Source organism: Mauremys mutica, chromosome 9 (genome assembly GCF_020497125.1).
Source record: "Mauremys mutica isolate MM-2020 ecotype Southern chromosome 9, ASM2049712v1, whole genome shotgun sequence".
Taxonomy (NCBI): Eukaryota; Metazoa; Chordata; order Testudines; family Geoemydidae; genus Mauremys; species Mauremys mutica.
In genome coordinates this window covers 70,588,743-70,616,286 of record NC_059080.1, presented here as the reverse complement: position 1 = coordinate 70,616,286, position 27,544 = coordinate 70,588,743, and the positions used below count along the sequence as shown (strand labels likewise).

General features: G+C 40.3%; 1 protein-coding gene across 2 annotated transcripts in view; it reads left to right on the top strand.

The window, feature by feature from the left end:
* The window catches only part of COL4A4 (collagen type IV alpha 4 chain), a 132,688-nt gene that overhangs the window by 60,104 nt on the left and 45,040 nt on the right, over positions 1 to 27,544 (top strand). For both annotated transcript variants that reach the window (XM_045031179.1, XM_045031178.1), the window contains 18 exons: positions 182 to 244; positions 792 to 827; positions 1,012 to 1,053; positions 1,547 to 1,627; positions 2,494 to 2,547; positions 3,908 to 3,967; positions 4,637 to 4,681; positions 5,544 to 5,597; positions 7,378 to 7,447; positions 9,403 to 9,507; positions 10,533 to 10,697; positions 12,076 to 12,168; positions 12,579 to 12,742; positions 17,350 to 17,422; positions 20,786 to 20,892; positions 23,312 to 23,495; positions 25,846 to 25,914; positions 27,365 to 27,472. In XM_045031179.1, the coding sequence (XP_044887114.1) occupies positions 182 to 244; positions 792 to 827; positions 1,012 to 1,053; positions 1,547 to 1,627; positions 2,494 to 2,547; positions 3,908 to 3,967; positions 4,637 to 4,681; positions 5,544 to 5,597; positions 7,378 to 7,447; positions 9,403 to 9,507; positions 10,533 to 10,697; positions 12,076 to 12,168; positions 12,579 to 12,742; positions 17,350 to 17,422; positions 20,786 to 20,892; positions 23,312 to 23,495; positions 25,846 to 25,914; positions 27,365 to 27,472 (1,573 nt within the window). The remainder of the gene's footprint in view (positions 1 to 181; positions 245 to 791; positions 828 to 1,011; positions 1,054 to 1,546; positions 1,628 to 2,493; positions 2,548 to 3,907; positions 3,968 to 4,636; positions 4,682 to 5,543; positions 5,598 to 7,377; positions 7,448 to 9,402; positions 9,508 to 10,532; positions 10,698 to 12,075; positions 12,169 to 12,578; positions 12,743 to 17,349; positions 17,423 to 20,785; positions 20,893 to 23,311; positions 23,496 to 25,845; positions 25,915 to 27,364; positions 27,473 to 27,544) is intronic.

Here is a 27,544-nt window from a genome sequence, read left to right as displayed (position 1 = left end):
ATATAGATTGTTGCAATAAGCCATCAATCCACTGTCTTTGTTAAGACCATTTTTTTTACTGTCTAGCAAAGTTATGAAGGCATTTAGGAGCTTAATGAGAATTTGGAGCAAGTCTGTGTGATGAAGAAATTAAGATGCTAGTGTTTTCACAAACAAATACATCTTTTGTCCTCTTTTTCAGGGACCTAGAGGAGCTATGGGGCCAGTGGGCCCACACGGATTGCTAGGCCAACCAGGCTTGCAGGTAAGACTGGCACTGTTCTATAATACTGCATTTTGAGATCATATATAAATGCTTGTCCACTCATCTAAAAAGGTCAGCCCCAGTGTAAATTCAAGCCTAGACATTTGCTATAAGGCAGTTAATTAAAGGGCCCGATTCTGCCTGGCACTTACACAGGTTTGCAGTGGGAGAATGAGAGTACAAGAACCCTTCCACATGCTTGTGCACACACATGTAAGGTCCAGGCAGAATTCCAATGGGCACAGAGAAGTGCTGGTAATGCTCTCTCCCGACTCCTTCCCTGCAACCAAAGCCCTGAAGGAGGCAGGGAAGATATGGAGCCAGAGCTCCACACCGTTAAGGGTGGACAAGTGGAGCAAGGCATGGGTTGTGCAATCCCAAAGGGAGGTGCGGCACTAGGCACACAGCCTGTGCACCTCAGGTGAGCTCTGGGAGAAATTTTTGCCTTTGGGTACTCCCTCTAAAGAGTTGCAGCTCTGGATCATTCTCAGTGAAAAGCTTTGCTTTCAAGTCAGAATATTAAGTTGTTTGAATCTCTTTTTTAAAGGGAGCTACAGGCCTTCCTGGTTTGCAAGGTGAACAGGTGAGTGTCTGCTTTCCATGGGGTGTGTACAGTTTCAGTGAAATATATATTTATGCTGATATTTAAAGTGTTCTTTGACTATTTCTGTTAGCAAAGTTTCAAAAACTTTAATTGTTAAATTATTTTGCAAGGATTTTTGTGATTATTTTTACTCACCAACACTAGTTTTAATTTTTTTCTTTAGGGCAATCCAGGTATTGGAGTGGATGGACAAAAGGGGGAGCCGGTAAGCAAACAATTAAAGGTATTAAAGGTGGCCTGGATGTAGAATTAAATATATATATTGCTTAGGAAAATACATAGTCCATATAGTTTTATTTAGCATACAGTTTCTATGGTTAGTTACAGATGTCCATATAGTTTTACTTATGAGACAGTCCCTCGAGCCCTGCCCTGATCCTGCATAGAGATCCGTGTAGGCAGACTGAGATCTGCTTGAAGTCCTACTGACTTCATTGGCGCTCGAAGTACCAGGGTATAGTATGGTATCGTATATACTCTTGTAATGGATATAGGGAGCATTACCTTCTTTTGATTGAAAGAGTCCTGGATGGTTGACGGGCCTCTGCAGAGCTCTTTGTACCCACAAATCAGCAGAAGCTGTTCAATAAGAGTAGAGATATTAGTGTTGTAAGTAGGAGATTTAAATGGTTTGGAGCCTTGCAGAGCCAGTGTGTTGAACCAGATGTCCATTTCTACTGCTTCTCTGGCTTTTACAGGGTGATGTTGGACCTCCTGGATCTCCAGGACAGCCATTGTTGGTTTGGCCACCCGGTTCTTTCCTGGTTAAAGGAGAAAAGGTTTGCAAATTAAAGTCTATTTTTAAACAGTACTGTACTCAGTTTACTGGAAGTGCTATCCCAGGATGCATTTTTGCACAGAGTTTATAGTAAGGACATTTATTTTATTGAGTAATGTACCGCCATTATCAACAGAAATGCTGTTATCCAGTATTGTACTGGCAGACAGAGGCCAGGCCAGCCTCATGTTAGTGCTGCAGCCCACCTATTCTGTCCATGAGGTGCCTCTGTGCCATAGCAGGAGGGTAAAAGGAAATACCATTCCCCTTTGTCCTTTCTTCCCACTCTGCAAATATTATATACAAATGAAAAGATATTTTTTTGCTAATGGCCAGCTCAGAAAAGACAAAGTGGGTGAGGTAATATTTTTTTATTGGACCAACTTCTGTTGGGGAGAGAGACAAGCTTTCAAGCCACACACAGCTCTTCTTCAGGTCTGGGAAAGGAACTCCTAGTCTCAGAGCAAAGTGCAGGTGGAAGAGATTGTTTAGCATAATTAGTTAGCACGTATTGCAAGGGACCAATCAAGTCTGCAGCACATTTTGTAAGAGACCATTAACACATATTGTAAGGGTCCATTCCAGGTCTGCAGACTCAATCTTGGAAATGAGAGTCAAGCTGGGATCTTTCCTGCTGTGAATCACCCACAGTAATTTTGTCCTCAGTTACAACTGTACAACTCTGACTCAGGGCAAAAATTTGCTTTGTAATGTCAATCTTTTTTGACTCTACACACGCACAGGTTACAGTCTGAAGGAGGTGCCATATTTACAGACACTTTTCAGAGCAGAACAAAACTTCAGAGTTTTATAAGACAAATATATTCTGCATGCTAAAATGAAAACATTCTACATATTTATATTTAGGGTGTAAAAGGAATGCCTGGGTTAGTAGGACCCAAAGGATCACATGGGCCCAAAGTAAGTAACATATTTTGTTATGCATTGTTCCATTTCCTTCTAGCAATAAAGATATTTAAGTACTGCAATAGGTTACCAAGGGAGGTTGCAGAATCCCCATCGTCAGAGGTTTTAAAGAACAGATTAGACAGGGATGGTCTAGGTTTACTTAGACCTGCCTCAGGGTAGGGGGATGGACTAAATGACCTCTGAAGATCTCTTTCAGCCCTAAATTTCTATGTTTTGATCATTCTCTGATTTCCTAAATGATGCTGGCAGAGTTTCCTTTTGTGTTACTAAAAACACCTTTTCAGTGAGTGAATGACTTAGGAAATAACATAGCATTATACTGTGGAATTTAATCATCACGGAAACCAATGTGAAAGCATAAATGTTGCAAAATCTTCTGGAAAAATCTGTCCACCAACAATCTGTTTTACAGCTGACTATCAAATGTTGCCTCACACAGGCATATCAGTCTTTTTTCAATTAGAAGGTAGGGAAGCAGAAAGGACAGTAAACTCCAGGTTCATCCCTTGCAGATGGAGTGGGATTTTAGAGGTGTGATGTGCTTAGGAAAGGAAGCCGCCCAACTCCACAGGTCCTGAGTATTCTCAGGAAAGCTTACTGCAAAGTTGCTAGTCCCCCCTCCCCCAGCGTAGTTCCTTTAGCATTTGTTCTGCCCCAGGAAGAGTTCCATGCTGCTGTGCAGTAACAGTCAGAGAGCAGACTCTACAGCATTAACATGTATTTCTGAAGGGAAATCCATAGGGCCTCATGGAAGCAGAGACAATTCTTAGGGCCAAGATCTTTTTTGGAGGAAGGAAAGGAAGAGTTAATATCTGCTGCTAAGTAAATTATGATCCAGAGTATTAATTTCTGTACTTTGAGTCCAGGCAGCACCTTTTCTTTTAGCCATTTCCTGCCACATAGAAATGCAAGTCAGTGGAACTACTCCGTGTGGGTTTGGGAGGCAAAACCAGGGCTTCGGGGTATGGAGTAAGAACTGCATTTTCTCTTTATGTATTTTTAAAAACTTGTTTCTGTGTGTTGTCCCTCCTTGCAAATAATTTTATAAATAAATCTTGTTCCTGCTTATTTATAACCAATAAATGCGCTGGCGCCTTAAAATCCCAAAGGTTATTCTTAGCTTGGAGTACAGCAGGTGTATCTACTCCTGGGTAACTAAAGCCAGTGGACACTAGGGTGGATGGAATGTGAAGTCAGTCTAAGATATCTGGCCCTTACCAGGGGCTGTAAATGAAGTCCATAACACTGATAATTGTGTTTTTACTTTTTCTGCCCATGCACATATTGCAAATTCTCTAGAACTGTCATCTCTGGGTAATCTGTTTAAACAGAGTGTTTTGAATGATAATAGGGTGCACCTGGAAATGGAGAGAAGGGTGAAAAAGGTATTCCTGGAGTCCCTGGAATGCAGGTTAGGAAACTTCAGAATAAACCATTTCAAGTACTTATCATAATTAGTTTATAAAATACTAGGTAGTTAGATTAAATATATTAAGATAATTCAAAACAGAATTTTAAGATGCTTTAAATTAACTTTCATTGCTTTGTACATAGAGTACTTTGATTCCTAAAACAAGGTATTCATGTGTTCCAGACTCAAACGTAACTCCAAATAGATTTTAGTGCCCTTGCAAAGACAAAAAATTTGGAATCTGATCTTGTAAATATTTACTACTGGACAAAGTGTGGGCTGCTCTGGGCAGCCTTGACAAATTCAATGGGACTGCATCAGAGTAGTAAGCACGTCCCCAGTTTTCAGGACTGTACCCTTAATATATATAGTATTTCTCACATCAGACTTTTCCAAGGTTCTTCATGATACAGTATAGTAGAAATTAGAATCGGGCCCAATCTAATTTGGCTTTGATCCATTGTTCAAGGTCATATCCATCTTTAAAAAAAATGTTTGAAAAGGTGTTGCAGAAACTAAATATTGGGGAACATTATAGTGAATAAATAGTTCTTTCACACAAACTTGTGCAAGAAAACATTTATATTAAATAATTTGGAAATAGTTATAAGCAATAATGTAAGACTGGCTTCTGTTGTTTTGGTTTTCATTCTACTTGCTTTTAATTAGGGTAGCCCTGGTTCTTGTGGAACTCTCGGTTTTCCAGGAGTAAAGGTAAGGCAGTATAAAAATACAATGACACAGGCACGGCACTTCAAGCATGTTGCCATTCACTTTTAGGTACATTTTTCTTTTTACATTATATGGTCTTCTGGTTGATGAGAGAGCAGTTTTCCAATGTAGTCTCCTGTAAATCTGAGTTCTGAATCTGTGCACCACACCAGATTTAAAACAGAGTGCACACAGCTATATTTGCCTAAATCTTTCTCCTTTTCCTGCCTGTATGCTCCAAATCTAGTTAAGGCCACAGTTACACTAGTCATGAATTGTAACTACTGTGCAAATTACTCACTCCTGAATTGCATATCCAAGTATCTGTTTTGCCTGTATTACTTTCCAATATACATGGCTAATGAATTAAACCCACTATCTACCCAGAGAGTCATTGTAGTGTATCAGGTAGGTATATTAATAGACCTCAACAAGAAAGGGGGCACTGTGGCTTCAGATGAAGCTGAAGTGAGGCTGCTTCCCACTTACTTGTTCTTGTTAAGGGTGGGGTCATTCAGCAACCAATCAGCCAGTCCCAGCTGGATTAGGCAATAGTAGTCTACTCATGGCAAGGACATGCACTGTTGACGAGCTTGTGCTCTTGTCCTGCCACCAGGGGTCCCCAGGCACTGTCCAAATAACTGGGTAACAGTTAAAAGATCTTTTCTTGTAACATAAAAGATCCCTTAAAAATGTATCATCTACAAAATCAAAACCTGTACAGTGCTGTGAAACAATGTATAATTATTAACAGATGACAGTATTGTATGGTATAAACATTAACTAATTTCTAATACACATTTAACTATATGACATGCAGTCCTATCAAATTAATACACAGAGACATTTCTGTCATTGGTTCCAGGGGGAAAGTGGAGTTCCTGGTGTTCCTGGTCATGCTGGTTATTCAGGTATAAAGGTAAAAGTGCAGAAGCCCTTTATGTTTTGGTTAGCTAAGATCATTATCCGGTGTACTAGCTTGTCAAGCCACAGCCCTCTCCTCATTCAAATTACTCTAAAACTCACTTCTTCCATGAGGTCTACAACAAATGAGGCAGCAATAAGCATTAACAAACAAACAACTTCTGATTGAATCATCATGGTGTACACATATCTAACCTAAGTAATTTAATATCAGTATTATTATTTATTTGTATTATTGTAGCACCTAGGAGCCCCAGTCATGGACCAGGACTCCATTGCACTAGACACATTACGAACAGAGAACAAAAAGTTAGTCCATGCTGCATACACTTTGGAGTCTAAGTAACTACGTGATCTTGTTGCTGTAATCCTCACTCTTCCTCTCCCCATCCATTCTGTCATTTTAAAATTAGCTGGTAAGAGTATCAGGGCTGGGGCCACGTCTTTCTATGTGTACTGTAGAGATCTAGCTACTTTTGGGCACTGTACAAATACTACATAATAACAAATATTCACCATCAGCAAATAAACCTGAAGTATATGTTAGCAAATCTTAAAATATTTTGCAAGTTTGAAAGCAGAGAAATAAACCTATTTGTTTTTCTTTTTTTGCATGATGAAAACCTTTTTGCCTTATTATCAAAGAAGACAAACTTAGGTTGCTATTTAAAATAGCTAGAAAGGCCACAATTATAGTATTACAGTCAATAAAATAAATTGAACGGAAAAAGTTCCTGCAGCTGTTGAAAAGGGGAGCGGTCAACAATAGCTGCCACACTGTCAGAGGCTCAGATACTACAGAGATGGCAGCAGAATAAAAACTTATGAAAATGAGCATCCAGTTTTATAGTCCCAGTTCTCCAAGTCTCAGTGCTAAAGAGGCCCGCAGTCCCATGAATGCGACCTCACCAGGCAATTCCCAGATTTCACAGAAAGTAATTGTACATTCTTAGGCACCCAATTCCTGTTTGCCACAGAGAGCTGGGTTGATGCCTAATCTACAAGAAAGAGGAAGTTGCAAAATTCCTCCATCACCACTTCATTGATTTAATCTGTCATATCAAAGGGTCCTTTAACATCTGAAATTCACTTCTTCACAATTCAAAGTAGGTAATAGTACAAGCTAATTTAGAAATTCTCAAAACAGGCCCTGAAAAGATTTTCATTGCAATTATGCATATTGTATTTATATGTTTCTCTGAAGCAGTTGGCTAAACTATCAGTAAGAACTTTGGGTATCTCTTAACATGTCATTGTCTGTCAATCTATGGAAGATCTCTTTCCATTTTCGTGCTTACCTATCATTATGAAAAACCATTTCCCAATTTTTGTATAAAATTGTAAATCAAATCACTACATTTTAATGGCTAAATCAAAATAATTTTAATTAACTATATTTATAATAAGCCTTGTGCTATTGAATTTCCTGTAATTGACTCAATATCACTTGTGTTTAACACAATATACTAATGTAACCAGATATAACAGCCAGAGCTCTGAAAATTCAATCAGATAAGCACATTTGAGCAGTCTATCCCAGTTAGCCACTGATTTCTTCAAAGATATTGAGTAGTTTTTATAGTATTGTATTAAAAAAAAAGAAAAAAGAAATGTAAAAATGTTATGGTTTCAGATGCAAGCACTCAAAAATTAAGACATTGCCAGAATTAAGGTTGCCATGCCCCCTTGTGTGTATGCCTTATGATACCATCTTTAATTACATGGTGGCACACTGCACACTACTATCTATCAATAAACTTAATGAATTCTTACAGGGGGATCGTGGAGAACGAGGGCAACCAGGCCTGCCTGGAGTTTTTGGAACACCACCTGTTGCTATGAAAGGTTTCACTTGGTTTTAACTACTCTTTATATTATATAATGCATGCAGGGCCCTGTGCTCTGAGGTGCTGAGAGCAATTGATGGGAGCATACTAAGCACCTCAGAACACTGGATGGATCTCTGCTGGCCACATTCTGTCATTGCCTGCATCTTGTTGATGTCAGTGGAATTGGATAGGATGTATGAGAACAGGATTTGGCCCAAAGCATGTACTTCAGATAAATACATGTTAGCAAGACCTCAGCGCACACACAAACACACCCACATCTGTCAGTTTATTCCTGGTTCTTAGATCTAAGAATATTTAAAAAATAGCTGGGAAGAGGAGGGCCATTCTGGGGACTGGCATACAGATGAGCAGAGCACACCTCCGACAGCATTTCAGAATTCTTATATCCCGAATTGCCACGACATGTGTATTCTTGGCTTCAACTGAAGTCTGGGGTTGCACACCTTTGTTGATAATCCTATCCCTAATGAAGTTGATAATAAAACTCCCATTGACTTTGATAGGGCCTGAATTTCACCCCTAGGTTCCACTAGTTTTAAAAGTTATATCAGATTAATATAAACTCCAAAATGTATATATTATATTTCAATGTGGCTTTATGTGCTGTCGACCTAGTAACAGAATAATATGCTTAATACAGTATTATCATTAGCTGTTAAAAGGATCTCGTATTTGCAACATTATTGCGATAAAAACTTACAGACCTGCTGCAGCGAGTCTCCGAGCCTGGGTCTGCAGACTTGGGCTCCCAGGGCTCCCATTACAGCGCTGACAAGAGCAGTGTAGCCGTTCTCCACTTAGGCTCGAGTTTGGACTCTGAAGCCTGGGTAGGGGAGCTGGATTTCAGAACCCAAGCTCCAGCTGGAACAGGAATGTCTACACTGCTATTTTTCATGCTGTAGTGAGACTGAGTCTGTATATCTGGGCTCTGAGATTTACTGCCACGGTGATTGTTGTGTGTGGGTTTTTTTTGTAGTGTAGACAAACCCAGATATACAGTGGGACAAATTCTTCTCCCGTTGATTTATTAGCATCCCCACTGAGGCCCCAATTCAACAGAACATCTCTATTCTGCAAGAGCCTGATCCAAAGACAGTTGAAGTAAATAGGTGTCTTTCTGTTGATTTCAATGGTCTTTGAGATGAAGCCATAGAGTATATAACCATGTGCTTAAATGGGATTTAAGGTTAAGTATGCGCTTAATTGCTTTGCTGAAGTGGGGCCTGAGTGAGGTTGTTCGGATGTTAACCAAGAGCAGAATTTATACCAATGTTTTGCTATTCCAGCTTAACTCCATTTTCTTCAACTGTGTATGATCAAATATAAATGTTCTTTTATTGATATATAGCTACAATAATAAATAATACTTCTGTTCATGGGCAGCGCGGTGCATAGGCTGGGGAAGGCTGTGCCGACCCAAACAACCTGACGTGGCCCTGCCCACGCTCCTCCCCGAAGCCCTGCTTGTCCTTCCCCGTTGTCCCCAGCCCAGGCAGGCTGCTCTTCTTCAGGGAAGCAGCGTGCTGGGGCTGGGGCTAGGGCGGCTGGAACTTGGGATGGCTGAGGCCGTGACTACATATGATAAGAAAGCCATTTTCTAAATGAAAGTGAATTCTCAATATAATCCTAGGTGAATGCTTCAAGAAGAGCAGTATTTTTAAACAGAATCATGGGCGGTGGCACAAGATCTAATAGACAAATGGTGAATGGCACAAGATTTAAAGTAATGTATGTAATAAAAGGGAAGGGCTCCAGTGATAAAAGCAACTAAATTCCCCTCCTTTATAATTAAATTATTTCACATTGAAACCAATGTAATAAAGAAAAGGTGATGTATTTTAATTATGAATGGTTCCCAAATCATAATTTCAACTGCATTTTAAACCGGGACTAAAAGCTGTCTACTGCACAAGCTTTTAAATTGACATTTCCTGTAATCCCATATAGGTCCTCGAGGAGATCCTGGATCACCAGGTCCTTCTGGAGAGGAGGGGTTGATTGGACTAACTGGTCCTCCAGGCCCATCAGGAAGACCTGGTGAAGATGGAGCAAGTAAGAGAACATAGACTTATAAACATAAACTGTGAGCACTATATACTGTCCTTGATCCACCTGCCAACAGAAACTAAGCACAGACCCAGGGAAGTCTTGTGTTATTTTAACCTTTGCAACATTCAATGTGGGGAGGCCGTGTGAAACAGGGAAGGTGATAAGTGAAAAAGGATTACCTGGCAGTGGGGGATTAGCTGGATCCTGTAACTGTTCATTTCAGACTTTCTAATGTTGGAGTGTTTTAAAAGGTGAAGATGACTTTTTGTAAAGAAAGGGTAACACTGGTTTTTATATCAGCAGAACTTCACTGAAGCACACTTTCAACTTTAACTTCTTTTTAATTTTTGTTGTTATTGCTCACCTGTGCGTGGCCCATACATACACACACTCTCTGATATAAAATGGATAGGACTTATATTAACCTCTGTCAGAAAAGACCTTAATGAAGAGGAGAGGGTAGCAGAACTAATGTGTTCCTCCTCTCCCCAGGAGCCTGTAACAACTCTTTAGAGCCAACATCACATGGTTAGGTCTCTGGCTTTGCAGTGGAGTAGCATGTCCAGGTGGGGGAAAACATGGCATTCACTTTAAAGGGCATCCTCTCCATTGGAACTAGTGAAAATATAACCTTCTAAACCACTGGTAGTTAACTCTGCTCCTTGCTGTCCCTTCACGTGAGGGTGGCTAGCACATGATAGCAAGAGCAGCAGAGAGGGCACTGGAAGAGGGGAAACAGTTTCTCCACAAGGCTGGAGCTTCCTTTCCCCATGGATCCTGAGGAACCAAAGGATTTGAAGGCTATGCCCCTGCCTCCTCAGTAGCCTCAGAAACCCATTTCCCCAGAGGGAAATACGAGTTACAAATTCCACAAGATAAACTTCAGAGACCTTGGCTTTTCTAGCCTCCCACACCCCCCATGGAGGCTTTTCATAGGAAGATTCTGTATGGCCCATAATTTCTTCTTCATATCTCTTAAATATTCATAATTGCTCTGTATAATTTATACTTACCTATTTTCCCGATAGGCGTCCCTGGTCTGCCAGGAGCATGTGGGGAACAAGGTCCTAAAGGTTTTCAAGGGGATCCTGGTCACCCTGGAACAGCTGACTCAACTCCAGGAAGACCAGGGTCTCCAGGAGCACCGGGATTACCAGGAGCACCAGGAAGACAGGGTTTGCCTGGACCACCTGGTAAGAGAAACAGTATAAGTGTCTTGTGTGAGGAACATTATAAATAATTAGTAGATTTATGGAGTCAGTGAGAACATGCTAATAGAAATGGTATTTTCTTGTAGGCCTGCTCTATGGTGTTACATCTGGTATACAGTAAATACAATACTTTATTTCTGTTACTCTCTTTAGAATATTGTTAATTCTGTTTGAGAGGATAGGGTCCCATTCTGTGTGTGTGTGTGTGTGTGTGTGTGTAGCTTTTGAGTGGAGGTCTTTCCCACTCAATTGGATTAATTAATTTTACAGTTAGGACTCCAACTGTTATCATTCTTATGTGAGATGCAGGGAAAATGTTTTTTACTATTACTTTTTTCATAGGAATCATTAGCATAGAACCAATTTCTGTCATGTCTTTATATATTAAACTAAATCTAAATGTTCATCAGTAATTGTTGAGGTGTCAAGGTTTACAAAAAAGCCAGTGTAGTCATTGTAAATAGCTGATGGCCTAGTGCTGATGGCTGTGCTGGATGATAGAGAACAGTAGAATTGTTGGAAGATTCCAGTGGAGAAAGGACAGTTGTAGGTATCCTCGCTTTTTAAAAAATATGCTGTGCCTGATTTTCTATTGTCGTGCACCTTGTGCAGCCGTTATAGCAATGCAAAGAGGGTGTAAAAAGTCACTATGTCTGAACTGTGACATTTTGCAGTGGTGCAAAATAACCACACGAGGTACATGGCAATAGTGAATAGACACACACTTTGTGTCCATTAATCATTTGAAAAGTATTTTTTCTTAAGGCCAGATCCTCAGCTGAAAACCTGGCTCTAATATTTTAATAGTTATTAAAATGCATTATGTAGTACATTAATTATTTGTAGGTTAAGTGTTCAAGTTTAACTTCTTTTTTCTTTAGTGGAGGTACTCCTGATTAACACCAATATAATTGTGATTAGATTCAGGACCTTACTCTCAAGTTAAGCTTTAACTAACAGAACCACATCAATTAAAATGCATGGAATGTATGTGTCTAAATTGCCTAGATTGCTTTGAAAATCTCAAGCTAAATCTAGAAGTCATGACCAAAACAGGGGAAAATGCCCCAAATCAATATCCATTAAAAGAGATATGAACCCCAATATTCTAATACAGAAGAAAGCAGTATCGGAGAGTAGAAGTGGGCAGGAGCATTGCCTATAATCTTATTTTGATCTCTTCCATCCTCTAGTATTACTCCAAGAACAATGCCATACGCAGTGGCTTGTAAGCCATTTCGTAACATCCCTAGCTATTTATTGAGGATCCTAATGAATGAGATAGAGGTGGAAGGGAGAGAATATGTCACCTAAGCTGTAAAAATATTCAGTCCAAATAAGTGCCCATTTTCTTCTTAAGGTATAGTTTGTCATGGCAGAGGACTTCATGGACAGCAAGGAATAAAAGGCCAATTGGGACCCCTGGGAAGAAGAGGTGAAAAAGGAGAAAAAGGCAAGTATGCATCAATAGCCGATTTTAATGCAGAGGACAGCTTAGCTGAGCTCCATCCTTTTGTTTCACCATTAAAGACCAGGACTTGCAAGCAGAAGTCGAGGACAGCTCCCTAAATGGAGGGCTTGGAGGATCAGGCCAAGTCATGAAAATACAGTCCAGATTTTCAGCCAGCTTAATGCCATTGAAGTCAGTGGAATTACTTCAGTAGAGAATTTGTTCCAGAGTGTGTAAAGATTCCACATCTAGTATAGGGAATCACATGACTTTTGTTTCCTGGGGCTGTGGTGGAATATAACAGGCCTTTACCCACTTACTTCCCACCTGCGTACAGAAAAAAGAATAAATGATATTTCTGTTTATCGTGTATATCACAACCAGTTCGGAGTAGTTTTCCTATTTTTGTGTAGGGAATCAAGGCCGCTGTTCATGTGACTGTGGTCCTGCTGGCCCACCTGGTAGACGAGGGCCACCTGGTCATCAGGGAAGGCAAGGACAGATGGGACTTCCTGGAAGCTATGGAGAAAAGGGTGATCCAGGTTTCTCTGGCACAATAGGACCAACAGGACTCCCAGTGAGTAATTCTTACAAGTTTCAATTAAAAATAAAGTCAACAAAAATTCACTTCTCTAGGAAGGGAAGTGTCCTTTTGGAGGAGGAAGGGGCAGAAGACACTTGGTGCTTGTACTCTTGTATTGCATGCAGTATCCATTGGGCACCATACTCTCTGGGTTTTTTCAGCATTATGACTAAGGCTCTTTGAAGGCTACATTTTCGCTCTTATTTGCTGCAAAGGCAGTCCCCGTTGTAGGTGTGGGTTTTTAAATTTTTTTATTTCTCAGTTTCCTTTGGGGAGTTGATATTTTTTTTGTTGGTCTGTAAAGAAATCCTCTCCTGTGGAAGGCTGGGCTAGAAGAGAAAATGTGGGTTTTATATTAATTGATCGGGAAGGTTTTGGATGGATTATTTTTGTTTTATTTGGGTTGCCTTACTCTCTCTTGTGCTTCTGGTTTAGAGAAACCACCATTTTTCTTGGAAATATTTTAGACATACACTATTTGCCATTAAAGATTGTTGGGCTTTACTTAGTTAAATGATGGGGAAAGACTCCCTACAAAATGTTTAAAAGGCAAGAAATATCAAATGGGAGTCACATGATGTCAAGCAGAGGAAAAAGCAAACTTAAATCTACACGCAGCTACAGATTTTTTATAGTTATATTCAAGATCATCAGTCAAAAATAATTTTAAAAAAAACCTCCCAAAAACTCCCTCTACATGACATATACTTTTAATACAAACTAATGCTTTCCTTAATAAAACATAGCAAGAATTTATTTTTGGAACTCACTATTACCGTTGATTGGTAGCTAGAACTATCGTGAAGTTGGTAATTTTTACTCTGATTTCATTGTCATTTCAAAGTATTCCATTAATTTTTTTCTAAAAAAATATTTGAGGTGCTTAATGCAGCATTCACTGAACTCATTTGTTTAATGAGCCAAACTGAATTTAATATAGAACCTAATGTTCCCTACAGACACCATAATATAAAATGGTATCCAAGCAAGCCAATAGTATCCATATGCAAAACTGAAAATGACTAGATCCAACAAATTAAAGTATTTTCACTTTCCTACGTGGCATCACTGCTATATAACAATTTCACCTAAAGAAAATAAGTCTTACAAAATAGATGAATGAGTTACTGGTAATAAAAGATTTCTGTACTAGAATCATTTGATATCTGCACACAGCAGTTTATATTTTCTAGTATAGCTTTGTTCTAATATTATCAAATCTGGAATGTAATTTAGCATAAACCACTTTTATAAAGAAAATAGCAAGGTGAATTAATTCATCATTACAAAACACCTCAAATGTGTGTGTCCACCTCTATCTTATTTATGAGCTTTGTCATTGGGAATGGCTGCCAGCAGGACTAACAAATGAAAGGAAATCCCAGCTGAAGATCTAGATATTCAGTGGGTTGATTTATATGAGAACATTTGTTACCTAATCCACAGTATATCTATTAACTCTAGACAGAGACTTATTTTCTTTAGTGTGCTTCAGGGAGTATAATTTACACCCCACAGCTAGCCACAGTGCAAAAGCAGACTTAACCTAACTGCCTTCTGTGTATCTTTCAAGAAAATGATCTATTACACATTCTGATTTTTGTCCCACTGTAGACAAGTTTTGGTCCAACATGTGGACACTGTATCCAAGAGAGTATATACTGAAGTGCTGCCAGATCTGAATTTCTGTATTTTGTTATGTGATACACTTACCATGAATAAGTATAAACAAAAATATGTATGTGTGTGTGGTCTAAATGTGGCTGACTCATCATAACATATATCACTTTTACTGTACATATTTGGATATCATAAAACAGTAGAGAAATGACTTACGGGGGTTCCAAAATATTATTTCTCAGGCTATATCTACATTACCATGTATGTTGGCAAAACTTATGTAGCACAGGGGGATGAATACTCCACCCCTTTGAGTGACATAAGTTACACCAACGTAAGCATTAGTGTGCGCAGCGCTGTCGGCGGGAGAGCTTATGCCACTCACAGGGGTGGATTTTTTATGCTGACAGGAGAGCTGTCTCACGTTGGCATAGAGTGTCTTAGCCATATGGCCTGCAGAGGTGCTACTGCAGCACTGTACATGTAGACAGGGCCTCAGAAAACATCACTGTGATTCAGATGTGGAATTTAAAGAAATGGCTGCAGAACTCAGTGTTGTCAACTCCCTCAGTTTTATTACTGGCCTCACACAGGGGCACCAGGTTTGTATAATTTTTGGTGGTGCCCAGAACAGGTCTAAGTCCCGCCCCCCAACATCTGCCTTGTAAGCCGATATATATTTTTTTAAATAACGTAAAAATGTGAGGGCTCTGGGATGGGGCTAGTGATGAGGGGTTTGGGAGGGGCTCAGGCCGAGGGTTGGGGTGCAGGGGTGCAGGCTCTAGGATGGGGCCAGGGATGAGGAGTTCACGATGCAGGAGGGGGCTCAGGGCTGGGGCAGAGGGTTAGGGTGCAGGGAGATGAGGGGTGTGGGAGGGGCTCAGTGCTAGGGCAGAGGGTTGAAGTGTGGGAGGGTGAGGGCTCTGGCTGGGGCTGGGAATGAGGGTTTTGGGGTGTGGGAGGGGCTCAGGGCTGGGGCAGAAGGTTGAGGTGCAGGGGGTGAGGGCTCTGGGGTGGGGTGAGGCTGAGGAGTTTGGGGTGCAGGCAGGCTGCCCTGGGGCTGGGGCCAGAGAGGACAACTCCCCCCAGCCCTCTGCCCCCCCCCCGGAAGCAGCGAGCTCTGGGGGAGAGGCCCTCCTCTCTCCCCCGGCAGCACACTCACCTCGCACCACTGTCACTGCATGTGCTCCTAGGGCTCTTCTCAGGTCCAGAAAGCCCCTTCGCCTACCCTCTGGTGGGTGCCGGGGGGGAGGGCTGCCATCACATGTGCGCCTCCTCCCCTGCCGCTGCCCCTCACTGTAGCCTCACTAGGGGTGGGGGATTGGGCTGCCCCTTGCCAAGTGTGGGGCAGGAGTGGCGACTGTGGGCGGGGTGAGGGACCTTGTGCTAGTAGAGGGTCATGCCAGAAAAGGGAAAGGTCCGAGGCAGAAGGGCAGGGGCAGCCTGCCCTGGCACTAGTGGATAGGGGGCACTAGGACCCTGTGGCGGCCGCCAGCAGAGCAGAGCAGAGGCAGCGCTGAGCTGCAGGGTAGAGGCAGGGACACTCTGGGGCACAGGGGAGGAGCGTGGATGCAGCAAGTGGAGGCTGTGGGACACTTGTTTGAAGTGTGTGGGGGCAGCAGGCAGGGCCGGGGGAGAGACCCAGCCCAAACATTGGTGAAGCCAGGCCCCCAGGCCCTGAATATTGCTGTAGCCTGGACACCATGGGCCCATATAACTCACTGCCCTTGGTCTCACAATATTTATTTTTTCCCCCTTCAAATCCCAGCTACTGGAGTCAACTGATGATGCAAGAATCGTCTTTTTTTTTAAAAAAGTACATTTTTAGCCTTTATTAAGGTTGCAAAGAAAACTTTTGAAGCCATGACCTGAGTGTTCCTCAAAGCTCAGAATCAGGAAGGCAAAGAAACACACCCATAAATTTATTATTTTTAAAATCCTCATCATGTTTAAGCCAATCTGATGATTTTTTAATGTTTTGGGTGGGCAATATGAGCAATAGCTCATCTGCATTTATCGACTATCTGAGGAACTGTAGGTATGCACATTTGAGAAATGTGCACCAAAGAGACATTTCAGTATAATCATAGATTTCTTTTAGGACAAAATGTAATTTTTTCTTTAATGTTTTTTATTTGAAATAACTTTTTGCTCTCAAATTTAAGCCAATTATAACAACAAATAAATAAGGTCAAAATCCAAACAAAATATTTCAATTAACCCCAATTGACAATTTGTTTTCGGATTGTTGGCTTGTGAAAATGTAAGTTTTCAACTTTTTTTTTTCCAATTTGGGATGGGAACATTTTTTTGAATTCTCAGAATTTTTCCCAGCATGGGACCATCATTTCCTACCCTGTTCCAGAAAATACTTTGTTTCCTCTAATCCATTTCACTTATTGAAGTCTTTCATTTTACTTGGAACAAAGTAATAATTCAGCAGATACAAAATTTTCAGACAAATGAGATTTTAACTTAACTGTATCCGTTCAAACGCTGGTCACGACAAAGCAAATTAACTTCAGCTGGCACAAAAGATTTTATTTACCCACCCATGTGCTCTCACATAGCATGGGCCTGATCCAACAGCCATTGAAATCCTGTTAGCATCAGTGGGTGCTGGGCCAGGTGCTATAACGGGAACAGCATCTGAACACTACAGCTTGCTTTAGTCTTAAGACTCTTAAATTTACATGCCTTGGTTGAATAAAGACCAGGGGCCCGATTCCTTGCTCCATTACTATTATTTTACATAGTTGTATCTCCTTGGACATCAGTGGAGTTATTAACAATGATACAAAAACAATGAACCTCCTCCTTTAAGGGGATCCCATGAGTTACAGTGTTTTTTTCCCCTCAGTGTGTTGCTTTGATTGCTGTATATTTGGAAAAATGATAGAACACCAGAGATATGCTATTTATTGTGATTCATTGCTTGAGCTTAAATGGTTAAAAATGCATATGTTTTTTTAAATCATAAGGGCAAACCTGGTTCTTCTGGAATAACTGGTGAAAAAGGAGAAAAGGGTGACCTAGCCAGAGTGAAAATCAAAGGTAAACCTGTATTTATTATCATCCATTGTATTTCATGTACTGCATGTAGGCTAATAACAGGAGAGGACTCCATGCCTGTAAAACTACACAGACTCTTTATTAAAGCAGCCCACAGGTGCTAGCACTGAAACCAAGTTCACACAGTTTGATTTCCTGGTGCCTCCTCCAAAATCTTTCCTCCTGCAACCTGTACTCCTCCCTCCAAATTCTATGCAGATATCATAATAGCTTGCCATTGCTGCTACCAAGTAACTATTAATATGTCACATGAACATTATTATTCAGGCACTTACAGAGACGTACACAGTTAGGACTAAGCAAAAATGGGAAATGACTGCCTAGGAAGGAGTACTGTGGAAAGGGATCTGGGGGTCATAGTGGACCTGTAACGGGGGGTGACTCACCACCATGGCGTCTCCTGCTGGCTGTCCTGGGAATTAGTTTGGGATTTGCCAGTACACCCTTCTCAGATGGTGTGTCGCCCGTTGTCTCATCTGTCTCCACCTCCAGGACCCGTGTCACTCCCCGGACCATGTCATCCTCTTCTGGACACAGCCCTCCAGCTGTGCCCCACACGCTTCTTTTCCCCCTTCTGGGGGACGGACAGTCCATAGTCCAACCACTTGCCTCAGTGGCAAACTGCAGTCCTGATTCTAGCTGCTCGTCTCAGTGGCAAACTGCAGTCCATTCACCGGTCACTCGCCTCAGTAGCAAGTGGGGGGGTGGGAGGAAAGGGAGAAACCCAGGCCGACCCACTACTCCCAGTCCCAACCCAGGGACCCTATAGCCGGCAGACTCGTACTGCCCCTCCTCCAACTCTGCCATCTCCTTCCCTGGGCCACTTCCCCACAGCCCCAGCACCTCCTCTGCCCTCTGGCAGCCGTCAGCCTGGAGCTTTCTCATACTCTGCTGACCCTGCCCAGCACTGCTCTGTCCATGGTGCTCCAGCCCTCTAAGCAGCCAGTCCTCCTCTCTCAATCTCCAGGGAGTGACTGCCTCAGCCACCCCATCACAGGACCACAAGCTAAATATGAGTCAATAGTGTAACACTGTTGCAAAAAAAGCAAACATAATTCTGGGATGTATTAGCAGGAGTGTTGTAAGCAAGACATGAGAAGTAATTCTTCCGCTGTACTCCATGCTGATTAGGCCTGAACTGGAGTATTGTGTCCAATTCTGGGCACCACATTTCAGGAAAGATGTGGACAAATTGGAGAAAGTCCAGAGAAGAGCAACAAAAATGATTAGAGGTCTAGAAAACATGACCTATGAGGGAAGATTGAAAAAATCTGTCAGGGTGGTTAAACACTGGAATAAATTGCCTAGGGAGGTTGTGGAATCTCCATGATTGGAGATTTTTAAGAGCAGGTTAGACAAACACCTGTCAGGGATGGTCTAGATAATACTTAGTTCTGCCATGAGTGCAGGGGACTGAACTAAATGACCTCTCGAGGTCCCTTCGAGTTCTATGATTCTATGAAAATGCAGTTACTGTGTGCATATAAATTTCATTGGATTTAAATTGTTTCCTGAAATTCCCTAAGCCTGCCTGTCACTGCCACCACTCCCTAAACTAAGCACACTTCCTCACAGAGAAATTCAACATCTCCATGGCCTTTGGAAACCATCCTTTTGTTTGTCAGAGTTACACTTAATCACTCAGGGATCAAAACCAATAGGTGATCAATCACACAACTTGAATTCTGAAAAAAATGTTGAATGAATTATTCTATGAACAAAAAATATAATGAATAAAGAATTCTTCACAAATAATTCATTATCTGTTTGCACATGTGTATGTGCTGCAAGGTGTTTGTGTGCTCTCACACACATGCACAGACACTGAAGCAGCACAAATTATTCCTGGTTTATTTGCCATAGATTTCCTGAGACGGTGTGAATCCTTTGGAGTTAATATTTTTTGCAAAGTTTAATTTTTGCAAATAGTGTATTTTCATAAATGTTCAGGGAAAAATATAAAACTCTTGCAATTAAATTACTTCACATGATTTACCATGCTCCAGCATAACACCATGAGTAAAATCCTGGCTCCACTGAAGTGGATAGCAAAGTTCCCACTTAATACAATATGGAGAGAGAGAGACCCACCTCCCATATGTCCTTCTGACATCCATATGATAAACTGCAAAGCCATGTGACAATTACATTTAGTTGTTTCATCTGCATTCTGCCCATAAATGCATCTCCCCAAAGATATATCAACTATGCTAATATCCTAAATCTTTGAGCAGTTATGTCAGTCACTTAAAACAAAACAACAACAAAAACTATCATAAAAACATTTCTGCCTTGTGTCCAAATATCCTCAAAACTACATTGCTTGGAGGTGCAGTTTACACCCCTGCATTACTGTGTGGTTTAAGGTTCAATATCTTGTAATTATGCATAACTAAAAACATTAATCTTACCTCACTGGAAAAGGGAGATTCCCAAATTGCTTCCAGCTCTTGCAATGTACTGCAATATCTGATTTTAAAGATGTGACATTTTTATATACATAAAAGTTATTTTAGATCATTTATAGAGGCTTCATTAGTTTTAATTTGTCTCTTCTTCTGACCATCGTACAGTTAGATTATGCTAAATAATAGATCTGTCTTTAAAGGTAGAAGAGTGGAAGTCACAGTTCCAATAATGAAAAAAAATTCTCTAAAGCATTTGGAAACCGAACATATGCACAAACAGGACACATGGTGGTGTGATGTAGTATATTGGTTTTACTGACACTCATTTGGGTTGCATAATGTGGCCACTCCAAACTCACGGTAATTACGATCATGTAATCTAACCTCTTGCATATCACAGGCTAAAGAACTTCACCCAGTAATCTCTGCATCAAGCCAGTAACTTCTGTTTTAATTAGGATGTACCTTTGAGAAAGAGATCCAGTCTTGAATTAAAGACTTCAACCCACCACAATCCTAGATAAATTGTTCCAAATTAGGAGAGATTAACAAATTGGGGGGGACAGGGATAACTCAGTGGTTTGAGCACTGGCCTGCTAAACCCAGGGTTGTGAGTTCAATCCTTGAGGGGGCCACTTAGGAATCTGGGGTAAAATCAGTACTTGGTCCTGCTAGTGAAGGCACAGGGCTGGACTTGATGACCTTTCAAGGTCCCTTCTAGCTCTATGAGATAGGTATATCTCCATATATAACAGAGGAAGAAACTTAAATCTTTCATTAAAGAAATCCAACTTTATGAGCTAAAGAAAATTTTTGTAGAACCTCAGACATTTTGTCCAAATATCAATAATGATTACCTATCATTCAGATGAGCAGAAAGAAATAGACAAACAGCTGCTATATATATTACTCTAAGCTTCTTTTTAATTGTTTTAAGGAATAAAAGGAAAAAGAGGCCCTCTGGGGGCTCCAGGGCTTCCAGGCCAAAAAGGTACTGCTGGCAGAGATGGAGATCCAGGATTGCCTGGAGAGAGAGGAATTCAAGTATGTTTAACTTTGTTAGAAGCTGTTTCATTCTTTGTTTTGAATTAATTTCTCATTTTACTAAAAAAATCAGTAAATTTCCAAATTATTTACAGATTAAACTGTTTTCTATTTTCCTAGTAACCTGTAGCTAACTGCTGACAAATGAAAAAATCTAACTTCCTTATACAGACACTGCTCTTTATTTTAGGGATCTTAGGTGTATTTTCTGAATATACTGTATCTGCATGATGAGACTGTGAATACACAAACGCTACTCTGATCCCATTGCCTTCAATCTCTCTCCATTAACTTCCTCCTTCATGCCCTAAAATTTGGCCCCATCCACTCCACTCCAATGAGTTCCTCTGGGTAAAATCCCAAGATTCCCTTCTCCACCCTTCTCTTCCTCTCTGTGGTCTTTGACTGGTGAAATCTTTGCTGTGAAAATCACCTACCTCATTCTGCTCTGATTGCTTTCAGGCCTTCATGAAATCATTGCACTCACTCCCTTTTCAAGTCAAATTCAAGGCTTGACAATGTAACATCTCCTTAGCTCTCTGCTTTGGTCTCCTTTTTGGTCACAGTCATCTCCTCTGATTTCTTTACTCTACCCATCTACTCATCTAGATCTCCCCTTTGTCCTTATCCTACACACATCTATGCACCTTTCACATTCTGTGTATGGAACTCCCTTCCTGACCTCAGCTGCTAGTCCACCTCCCTCTCATTCTTTAAGTATCTTCATCAGGGTGGTTTATAAAGGATAGCCCCATATACAATACAAATAGTTATCAACCCAGTTCCATGCACTAGCCTCTTAGTAATGTAATACCATGGCTATCACAATCAAGCAACTTCTCCTGACATTTACTGCTTGTGGACTTGGCATAAAGCAGTTCATATTACAGTATGTGATTCACAGACTTCTATAAAGTAAAACAAATATCTCAAAATGATTGTTATTTTAAAAATCTTTATTTGCAGCCTTCCACCCTGTTTGCCACTTCTGTTTTACTCTTGTACATCTTGGTGTTCAGCACACACACAAACTCGTTTTCGACTAAAGCCCAGCTTAACCTTCCAATCCTGCAGGAATGTGTGGTGCTGATACATTCTAGTTTGTAGCCATTCTCCACTCTTAATTTTATTTTAATTTGCTTAAGTGGCAGAGAAGCCTGAGGCATTCAGATCATGGGTTTCCTTTCATATCCACCTTCAAGGAAAAAAGGGCCAGGCAAGGAGGCCAGAGAATTAGGTTAGCTAAGGCCATTATTTCATTAGCCAAGCAGTAAACTGGTGTCGGTTCTCACTCTCAGGTTGGGTGCAGCAAGTCAGATACTTTATTATCTCTAGCAATTGTGTGGAGGAAGAGAGCTAAACAGGTCTCTCACCAGGTAAACAATTACAGCAAGAATTTATTCCTTTTGTTACATACAATAATGAGCAACAGCTACATTTGTTTATACATAGGTCATCCTGATAGCTTATTTTTCTCACCTCTATTTAGACTATAGTCTGCATTCCATACTTATCTAACACAAGGTCTCAACAACTTCTCACACAGTTCTTTCCCACTCGCCTCACACTATCCTCGCTTCTACAAATCTCACGTTATTAGGGTTACAGCTAGCCTGACTCTTGCTCACATAAGGAGATTGTGTGGATTTGAAATCCCCTTCAAATCCCTGTCAGTTCTTTTTCTACTTCCACACTGGTGTACAGTCCGTTGAGCCATGGAGGCATAGCTTCCATGTGTATCTATCTACCAGATATTCCTATTAAGACAACCTTGTTCAGAGCACAGACTTTAAGGGTTTTCCTTTAAGTTGTACATCAGGTGTACAGAAATATTTAGCTTTGATCAGGACTTCAGTTTCAAAATGTTTATCAACGACTTGATTGTAATGATCTTAGACCAGATTCCACTCTCAATTACTCCTCGTCAACCCCACTGACTGCAGTGTAACTAAAAGTGAAACTCACTTCTTGGTGAACGGCTTGCTCAAGGTTTTCCAAGACATTAACTATCTCCAATACTCATGCATGCGTTGAGCCAGCAGTCCTGTGGTCTGTCCCAAGGAGGATTCTAGCCCCTACAGCTACCCTCATCTAATTCCCTGCACAAAGCCCATTCACTCAGGCTTTGTGCAGTGAATGGGGAGGGCAAAGGAGGGATTGGATCTTACCCAGAGAAGAAATTGGTTCTGTATTTCAGGGCCAACTACATGTAGAGTACTGTAAAGTTACTGAGCCTATATTGCAGTTTGTAAGCCTACCACAAGATTAATTTAAAAAAAAATCACCATGTATCGTCCATTTAGTCATTTTGTTGTGTAACCAAAGATTTTTCAAATATTGCTCTAATACTGGAGTTAATGAAAGAAAGCAAATGGGCTAGTCTTACGGAGCTTATATATATTCTTTTTTTTTTAAATAGGGTGATGGTGGATCAGCACTGTCAGGTGATAAAGGATTTCTTGGGGCACCAGGACTTCCTGGTTCAAGAGGGCCTATGGGACCATCAGGTTTGGGATTTCCTGGCCCACCAGGAATCGGGGGTCATCCTGGAGACCCAGGAAGTACTGGTATAAGTGGGCCACCTGGTCAAACAGGTCAAAAAGGTAAGTTTGAATCTTAACATTAAAAACTCTCTCACTTAGTATGTGCTTGGTAGGATTCAAGTAATCTGCATTTCAACTGGGATATCTGCATTCAGGAGCAGACAGAGGTGAGGCAAAAGAAACATGAAATATCAGTGAATGTTGATTCACTGAGGCCCTGAACCTATACACCCATACACCTCTACCCCGATATAAGGCTGTCCTCGGGAGCCAAAAAATCTTACTGTGTTATAGGTGAAAATGCGTTATATCGAACTTGCTTTGATCCGCTGGAGTGCACAGCCCCCCCCCCGAGCACTGCTTTACCATGTTATATCCAAATTTGTGTTATATCGGGTCACGTTATATCGGGGTAGAGGTGTCCTTGTGTGATGCTGGTGGGACTACTCTCTGGAGCAAGGAGTATTAATCTGAATAAAGATGTGCAGGGCTGGATGAAGGAACAGGGAAAAATGACTCAGTATTTACACAATATAAAGCCATTGCTGATTCACAAAGTAGTGTTAGAATAACTTATGGGAAGATGTCAAACAGACAGACAGAGAAGGTGGAATAACATATGAAAAAGAACTTATAGATCCAAAGTAGTAAAACTGAGATTAGTAAACACATTGTAAATATGATTTCCATATGCCAAATTTTAAGTATATACAGTACAATATTTAATATAAAACTGCAGTTCAAGTTAGCTACGTGATTCCAAAATTTGTAACTTCTATATTCTCAATTCTTTTGCTTTCAGTATATTCCTGTTAATTTTGTGAATAAATCTTATTTATTAATACAAATTGCTATGTGGAAATCTAATTCTATCTAAAAATTACTTGGTTAAATCTGGTTAATTTTTTTCTCGAATCTAATAAATCCAAATACACCTCTACCCTGATATAACGCGACCTGAAATAACATGAATTTGGATATAATGCGGTAAAGCAGCACTCTGGGGTGGCGGGGCTGCGCACTCCAGTGGATCAAAGCAAGTTCGATGTAACGCGGTTTCACCTATAACGCAGTAAGATTTTTTGGCTCCCGAGGACAATGTTATATCGGGGTAGAGGTGTATAAATGTTTACTTCCTTAACTGATAGGGATCCTCATTTGAATAAAGTTAGAAAGATTTGGTCTTTATCTATATTTTATAATTCCAGTTAATGTAGACTTTTTAAAAAAAGCAAGTATGTATTTAAATGTTAATACTGAAGTCGTTACACTCTCCTGCACTTTATGGTAGACAAACTATGGTTGAATTTCAGGTCTCCATCTTGCAGATTCCTTCCCTTATAAACCTTTGCATTCTCCCCTGATCTTCCCAAACTTCCTTCTCTGTTACTTCTAAAGATCACTTACCTTGTCCTAGAGACCTTGACTTTCAATTAAACACCTTTATTGTTTTATCAAACATCTTGTGTATGACAAACCTTTTTCCATGTTTGACTTACACAAGCACCAAACCATGGTGAATTTTCCAGTTCTTTAACTTTCTTGGGGCCCTCTTTCCAAATACTGTAGCTCAATGATACATAAATTCTATTTTGAACAAGCAACAGCTATCACACTCACCCCCATTTGCGATAACAACCCAGACAGGATTAAGGCTATTAATGAAGTGCCCTTTTTGGTTCTATACTGCATGATCTGCTATCACACTGAATTGTTTCTCTGCAGAATGTAAAGATATTTTAGCAGCTAAAGGAATATTTTAATTAATTTTTAAATGATCACTGCTACCTCTATGTTGCTGACACTATTGGTCCTGGAATAGTTTACTTGTCTGATATGCATGGGGTCAAAACTTGTTCTGGGAATTCAAAACTAATCTTAACCTGAACATCTCAGGTAGCAGATCAGTGGAGCCTGTCATTTCAGTGTTAAGGCAGCTTTAACCAAGAACAAAATGCTTTGATGCAATATAGCATTTAGTGGATATTGTGGAATTGCCTTAATTGTAGGCAAAGCAGACATTTACATACTTGAGATTAGAATGTCATCTTCAAATTCTCTGCACCTCGTCTCAGAGAATATTTTAAAGACAATATTTTTACTGCCAACACCACAGAAAATAAAAATATATTATTTAATCTCTGCAGAATATATTCCCCATACCAACATTACAGTTGATCAAGTTACTAATATAACCTTATACCAAATGTATAACAAGAACATTACAATTAAAATACTGCTAAGGTTAAAGAATATAGAAATAATTATTTGCATAAATATTCTATAATCCTTATAGTTTGTACATTTTCTTAATTACAATATTGACATGTTTGCAAACCTTACAGTAGATATTCAAACTTGGTTTATTTGCGTACAATTCTTGCATAATGTTTTTTTCCTCTTGTTTCAGGTGACATCCACTGTTATGTTCCACCATATCCTGGAAGTCCAGGCCCTCCAGGTTTTCAAGGGGCTCAAGGTCTGTTTATTCAGAGGGGGAAATGGGGGTGTTCTGATATTTAAAGAATTTGTTATCAGTGTTTAAATGATGGTGAGTTGCTACTGAAAACTAGCCAACTAGGAAACAGTAAGCCACATGGTGAATGCTCTAGTTCAGGGGTTCTCAAACTGTGGGTCGGGCTTCAGTCCCCCCTCCTGGAGTGATGTATTAATTTTTACTGTTAAAAAGGGGCTGCAATGCAATGAAGTTTGTGAACCCCTGCTCTAGTTATTGAAGCGGAACACAAAAGGTCTCAAAATGGAAGATTGTAAATAGACAGGAATAGACTGTAAACTAATTATAACCACAAATAATTAAGGACTAGGCTATGGCCCAGCTTGTGTGGCCCCAAAGAGCATGAGTAGGTGGAAGCTCCCCCCTTGCAATGGCTACCAGGGTCACGAGTGGCCACATGAGGAGATCAGCATATGTGGAGCTGCTACAGTCACAAATTTAATTAATGCATTTTTTTTAACAAGTGTCATCAGCATGGAAGCATGTCCTCTGGAATGGTGGCCGAAGCATGAAGGGGCATACAAATGTTTATCATATCTGGCATGTAAATACCTTGCAATGCTGGCTACAAAAGTGCCATGCGAATGCCTGTTCTCACTTTCAGGTGACATTGTAAATAAGAAGCAGGCAGCATATCTCCCATAAATGTAAACAAACTCGTTTGTCTTAGTGATTGGCTGAACAAGAAGTAGGACTAAGTGGACTTGTCAGCTCTAAGGTTTTTACATTGTTTTGTTTTTGAGTGTAGTTATGTAACAAAAAATTCGACATTTATAAGTTGCACTTTCATGATAAAGAGATTGTATGTACTATAGTACTTGAATGAGGTGAACTGAAAAATATTTCTTTTATCATTTTTACGGTGCAAATATTTGTAATAAAAATAATAATATAAAAGTGAACACTGTACAGTTTGTATTTTGTGTTGTAATAGAAATCAATTTGCTTGAAAAAGTAGAAAACATTAAAAAAAATTAATAAATTTCAATTGGCATTCTGTTGTTTAACAGTGTGATTAAAACTGTCCTTAATCGCAATTAATTTTTTTAATCACGTGAATTAACTGTGCTTAATCAACACCCGTAATTTATTCTGCTGAAGTTGTTTTACTATCAGAGGGGCCCAGATTAACCTCATTCTGGAGATTTACAGACTAGTGCACAGCCCTTGGGTCTAAGCTGTCAGTCAGACCTTCCTGTGCCAACTTGGGTGGCCCTTCCCACAATGTTCAGAAAGATATGAAAGCACTCAATCTTCAAAGAAGATAAAAAGAACGGCTTGCTTATAAATTCTACACAATGCAGCATACAGTGAAGATGCACCACTATTTACTTACATCTCCTTTTAGTTTGCAGAGAGGTTTGATAGGTTATAAGCAGATCCTGTAAAATCTGTATTCTTTCTATGTTCTTAGGACCAAAGGGATTAAGAGGACCCCCTGGTCCTCCTGGGCCAAATGGCTTTGATGGGCAAAAGGGCCAACGAGGCAAACCAGGGACATCAGGAGATATAGGGCCAGACGGTAAGTGAGAGAGAGACAGTATTTTTTTATCCCTGAAACATGGAGCTGCACAGACTGTTAATACATGTGCAT